General features: G+C 40.2%; 1 protein-coding gene across 1 annotated transcript; it reads right to left on the reverse strand.

Annotated features, from left to right (window-relative positions):
* Positions 1–229: 229 nt before the first annotated feature.
* Positions 230–4,841, reverse strand: LOC147796256 (SCO-spondin-like). The gene is made up of 8 exons (XM_087148202.1): positions 4,813–4,841; positions 3,220–3,329; positions 2,735–2,881; positions 2,077–2,170; positions 1,858–1,904; positions 1,370–1,489; positions 519–641; positions 230–240 (listed from the first exon to the last, which is right to left on the reverse strand). Exons 1-8 carry the CDS (start codon positions 4,839–4,841, stop codon positions 230–232), a joined length of 681 nt encoding a protein of 226 aa, XP_087004328.1.
* Positions 4,842–6,239: the final 1,398 nt, after the last annotated feature.

A 6,239-nucleotide genomic window follows, 5' to 3' on the forward strand; every position in this document is an offset into this window, starting at 1 on the left:
TTACTTGAATGATCTTACCACTGCATTCGAATTCATCGCTGCCATCTCCACAGTCGTCATGTCCGTCACATTGATGAATTAATGGTAAACACATTCCACTCTCATAACACTGAAATTCTCGGACGTCACAACTTTGGGCTTTCACTACAACGAAACAAAACATTAAATTTCTTACTTGTGTAGTGTTCAAAACAAACCTTGACAAATGCTGTGAAAACAAAAAAAGCCGTCAGATGTTACCTTTAACAGAGGAGTAAAAAAACCCAGTTTTTCGAAGAAAAATGCAACAATTGAGTAGGGAACGACAGCTTTCTTGACACTTAAAAAACTAGCCAAATTCGAATCCTAATTGTAGAGATCAGAAGTAGCACCACAAGCTATTTGCCATTCTGAAGGGTATTACATTGGCTGAGGGAATTCCCTGGTCTTAAGAAATTAATAACACCAAACTTTGATTTTCTTGGAAAATATACAAGTTCATTTCCTTTTGTAGGGTAAGTAGGTCGCATTCTACTTACCACAACCATCTTCATCCGTAGTGTCGTTGAAACCACAGTCAAATTCCCCATCACATCGATAATGGAGTGGGATACAGTGACCTTTCTTGCATTGAAACTGATCCCGCTTGCACTCCTGTGACGCTGCACAAAGAATACGGCTTCAGGATATTTATTTCTTTGCCATTTTTGACAAGGATGAATCTTCCAAAATTTTGACTCCAGCCGGACGGGTAATGACAAATTGTGTGGTTAAGGAAAAAATAAAAAGGAAACAGCAGAGAGACTCACGACAGGTGTGTTCATCTGAGTGATCAGCACAGTCTGGTACCCCGTCACACAGGAAAACACTTTCAATGCATTGTCCATTTGCACATTTGAACTCGTCAGGGCAACATTTAATTGCTGAAAAAACACAAAGAAACAATCGTGAGGTATTTTGAAAACTCCTCAATGGCAGTTGAGTTATTCTAGCAGCAATACAGCTAAAATTCTCACTGCTTCGGGCGAGTAGGGGAGCTGGATGCAGGGGAGGGGGGCCTTAGTCTAAGTTTTTCTTGATAAATATTTTCTTTGTTTTCCAAAATTCAAATGGGGCGACGGAGGTAGTGACGTTGTTAAGGAGGAGCGTGTCCCCCAGCCCCGTTTCCTACGCCAGTGTTTGTTAAGTAGTTAATATTTTTGTCATGTCATCTGAAATTTTCAACGCAAGGAAGAATCAGTTAAAACCTTCAGCTATAATCTTAATTCTACTGTACTTCATGTACTGGTATCAATCTGGAGTGGTGCTTACTTCTATGATGTTGAAATATTATTAATATTTGTATGGCATCTTTGAAACGAATGACAGTGATCCAAACATTGTAACTTACTACAGTTGAGCTCATCAGACCCGTCACCACAGTCGTTGGCTGTATCGCATGCCCAGTCAGCAGGAATACAACGACCACTGAGGCATTGAAACTCGTCTGAATTACACCCATTCTGAACACCTTGAAAACAGTAATGATTAACAAAATAAATGTTTTAATTAGATCAACAAGGAACTAATTGGTTCAGCTATGTGCAAAACTTTGGAAAGCCTCATTTTGTTGATTGTGAATTAAACCATTTACAACAAGAAAATGAAATCTTTAAAAACACGTGTAAACGTTGGCTCGGTTTTCTTTAGTTCAGGTCAAAATTTGACCAAATCTCCTGGGTTTAAATGAAAGGTTTAATACTTGTACGAATAAAATAACATCCACTCTCTTATTTTGGATCTTGGCTCTGGTTATTAATATATTTGGACATTCTTCATTCAAATTTCAATTCAAATGTGATTTAGAAAATACTCAATAGCTTATTGGCATTCACTTACCAAAGCATGGTTCGCCTACGCAAGTAAACTTGCCATTCTCACAAGTGCTGCGAAAGTCAAATGCAAAAAAATACAACTTTAAAGAAACAATAAATAAAAAAATAGCACTTTAAATTGTCCAAACCGTCCCGGCTATTCCTGCTCCTTCATGATTTTATCTAACCTTGGGAAACAGTTTTTCCCAGTACAGGCCAAAGCAACACAGGATTTTCATTTTACCAGTTTTTGCAGTCGATGATGAGCTTAGTGGCTGGTTGATATCGTACGCCATTATGCTTACAGGTGCAGTCACCGGCAGATATACACTTGCCGTCTGCAGAGATAAAGCAACAGTTCAAAAATCTCGGCATGGAAATCATGACTGACAAAATAACTGAGAAAATCTCTGAATCAAGTTCTTTATCCGGTTAATTCATCTGTTGAGCCTAGAGCTTTTTTTCCCCCTGTCTGGGATAGTGGAGTTACTGCCCACTGCTTAAAGCTTATCCGGTTCGTTAGTGTGACGTCACTTCAGTTTAAACCACGCCCACTGTACACCCACTGCACATACAGTTATGTGCATTGATCGCCGTTTACATGGAACCATGAAACCAGAAGTGAACGCGTAACTTCAGCGTTCGTCCGATGAGAGCCTAAAATCGTGGTGCGTCCGCCACGATTCACAGCTTCGTCTTTGTAACGAAGTTACTTATGAACCAGATAGTGGACTCATGGGCTTGTGTCAAGTTCTGCGGTAACAGAGTGTTCGAGAGTATTTGCACACAGTTGCTGAGAATCCTGTCTGGATATTATATGTCATCTTTGAAGCACAGGAACCCAGGTATACTCAAGACATGTTTCAGAATGATGGTACACTTTGAATCAGACTATAACTTACATTGTTCTATGGTTCCATCTGGACAATGGCAGCCTTCCACACAGCCCTTACAGAAGTCACACTGTGCCTCTTCACTCAGAGAATCGCAGGTTACAGGACAGATAGGACCACAAACCTTGTACACGTAGCCATAGTCGCATTGCATAGCTGCAACGTAAAAGAAAATAGGGTCGTTTGGTACATTGTGAATGGAAGGTATGTGGAAGTTTTCTCTGGTTCTGAGAAGTAGGCTATGCAAAGTGAAGAACAGTGATGTAAACACTTCAGTTGTCACCGGTATGTGATTTTGAGTGTGTGGTAGATGCAAATATAGGCTATCCGTTTACTTTGAATCGGCGCCTCTAACTATTAACATTTAAATAGCTTATGCCTTATATTGCCTCTGTTTATCATTATCGTAAAAAATTTTTGCAATGAAATTCTTGTGGAATAGAAGGCTGCATTCTGAAGGCTGAGATCTGAATACTGCAGATGATGGTGCTTACGGCACAAATCCTCGGATCGCCAATGAATGTGCACACCATGCCTGTTGCATTCCTCACCATACGCAGCTAGGGCAATGCATAAACACTCGCAGTCATACTCGGAGCTGCAGCTGATGAAGAAAATTACAAAATACCAAATATAACAAGGCTGAACAACTTAAGAACAAAGTATGTAGTCTGCATGCAGGTTTAAGCAAGATTCCTTTAGTGTAAGATTACCATGAACAGGAGTTTACAAAAATACTGAGTTCACAAACGTACTGACCGAGTTTACAAAAGTACCAACTGTTCCTTACCCACATGTGTCGTATTCACACCATCTGATGTACATCTCTGGATTGACAACTTCATGACATGGATGGAATATCTCATGTCTCAAGATGTTGCACCGCCTTTTGGACCAAGTGATACGGTTGGGATTCAGCTGAGAAAAAATTACATGAGATGCAGTTCACTTGAAATAATGATTTATGAAAAAGTTTTTAAAAAATTAATGACCAAATCGCAGTTCTGTGTCGGCAGATCCGGTGCCAGCAATACATGCTGCATTGCGCACGATAAGTGCGCCAGCCCAAACTGGCATTGTGCCGGCCCAAACTGGCATTAGGCTAGCCTATCCAAACAAACATCTCACCGGAACAGGTGTTTCTTAACATCACATATTTTCTTTCCCTAACTGATATCGACAGAACCTACAGAGTCACATCAAAACCTGTTCTTAGCTCTTGTTCAATCTCACCTGGCATTGATCTTGATGTGTCTTTCCGTCTACATCACTGCACAATGGATTGTCCTTCCAACTATTACCAAAAATATCTGCTCGAGCTTCTTTCATTCCGTACCGACTGGTAAAGTCATTCTCTGCATTGTTATCGAAGTTACCGCACAGGCCTACCGTACTACCAGCAAAATGGGGAGAGACCTTGATGTACACGCGAGTGGCTGTTCGTACAAAGACAAAGGTTTGCCGTTAGGACGCCTTTTTGGATATGCAGCTACAATCATTGCAATTATTGTCACGATTTCGGGATTTAATCCAAAGCCAAAAATAAACGGCATGCGGTCCACGTTTACTGCTAACAGCAAAAAAGTGCTTCTTGACAAAGAAGGTTAAAATGTTAAAATAAATTGCCCTATTATAAAATTGTAAAATCTCACCTCCATCCCATCGAACCTCAAGCTTTTCTTCCCATCGTATAATGGTGAACACTCCGCTCTTAAGGATTGTAATCTCATTATAAACCTTAGGAAGATTCACCGGGTTGTCATTCACGATCACAGGACGTCCACGCAGTAATTTTATTAACACACTCTTGATGTGAACATGTAGGCATTTGGTACAAATCACTTCATCAGTTCCACAAGGAACGTTTTGGGTGGTTACGAGGAAATTTCCGTAAATCTCCTTCGTAAGGATGTAACGACATCGCCCTGGGAAGGAATAAGACCTGCCGTCGTAGGTGGAGTAATGGGCATCACCGACAGCCATGCAGGTTGCTAGATAAAAGAAAGAGATTCACAAGTAAGTCATCAGTTGTTCTGCTTAGAACAAAAGTCTTTTAGCTATGGCAGGACTGTTTAAGAAGTTTTTACCTGGACAAGAATGCGATGTGCAGCGCCATGTTCTGTTGTGACAAGTGCTGTATTAAAAGAAAACAAATTGAACAAACATCTATAATTTTGTAAAAATAAATAAATAAATAAATAACAATAAAGTCAAATATTGTTCCGAAGTAACCTACCAATGATTGCAGTTGTCGATGATGCTTGATCCTGGCTCATACATCAATCCATTGTGTGTGCAAGGACAGGCACTCGGTTCAACGCAAACATCAACCTGATTGTGTTGGATTATAAGGGATTAGGTTAGTCAGAGAGATGACTGTTCAAGATTTTTGTGCTGCGTCACCCACTGCTTATTGCGTAGTTGTAATTCGAATGTAAATTGTCAGTATACAATGTTGGTCGGAGTGTTTGATAGTTTAATCCTATGCCCCCTCCTCTTCAATACCGATACAAAATGTAAAGAATAATCAAATATCATCCTTTGACTGTGACTTACGTGAAGCAAAAGTCCTTCTGGACAGGTACAGCCAGGCTTTGTCTGGTAAGGACATGGCATCATACTCTTGACGTCACTACAAGTCAGTTCACATTGTGACACATGCTCAGAGAATACCAAGTTGTTTGGACAATCCAACGTGGTAGGGCAATTCGGTAATATCTCACAGGTGACCAAGCCGTTAGTACAGACACTGCAACAAAACCGAAGAAATGATATGGGTTTGCACGCTGATGATGTATATTTCAAAGATTTTATCTCTATCTATCATCCAAATTTTCGCATCCAAAGCATGTTTAAAGATACTTTGGATACAAGCAGGTATTGCATAGTTCAAAGATTCAAAGAAGCATCTTGTTCTGCCATCCGGATAAAAACAATGGTGTCTTATCTCACCATGTCTGACACGGCGAAGGAATCAGCTCTTCCGGCTGATATGTCTTCCCAAGATGAGCACATTCACAGCTAGATACGTTTACACAAACATGGTGCTTATTTAAGACTTGGTTGCCGGGACAACTGCATCCAGGTAAGCATTTACGGTCTGAGCAACGGTCAAGGTAGGGCATGTCAGCGCAAGACTGACCACAAGCTGAGCTGCATTCCCTGAAGACTTGGCCAGGAGGACAGATGACACCTAATTGCGATAAAAGAAGCGTACATCTCCTTAAACTTGCATTTACAGGCATAACTCTTAAAGTATAGCCCAGCCGATAGGAAGAACTTGAACATGAAAGTTTTTTCCGATTCTTTTCAGAACCACACATATTCAGAAAAAGATATCCTTCCGTGATGCTGCCACAAACCAACTGCTACCTTCACCAAAAGATTCAAAGCGGAACAAAAAGGTTATTATGATTTCCGTCCAATAAATCAATTTTTCAACCAAGCGAGTTTTCAGTTAATTAACTGATCAATCAGTGCTAGGGTTATTAATTAACGAGTACAGTAAATTTAA

This window comes from Acanthaster planci, linkage group LG17 (assembly GCF_054643075.1).
Source record: "Acanthaster planci isolate LZ-2023a linkage group LG17, COTS_SCS, whole genome shotgun sequence".
Classification (NCBI taxonomy): Eukaryota; Metazoa; Echinodermata; class Asteroidea; order Valvatida; family Acanthasteridae; genus Acanthaster; species Acanthaster planci.

Coding starts and splice junctions, on each gene's coding strand:
- LOC147796256 (XM_087148202.1), bottom strand. CDS start 4,841: ATGGCGCTGCACATCGCATTCTTGTCCAG. Junction 2,171..2,734: donor AGATGGAACCATAGAACAAT/GTAAGTTATAGT, acceptor TTATCTCTGCAG/ACGGCAAGTGTATATCTGCC. Junction 1,905..2,076: donor ATCATCGACTGCAAAAACTG/GTAAAATGAAAA, acceptor TGACTTTCGCAG/CACTTGTGAGAATGGCAAGT.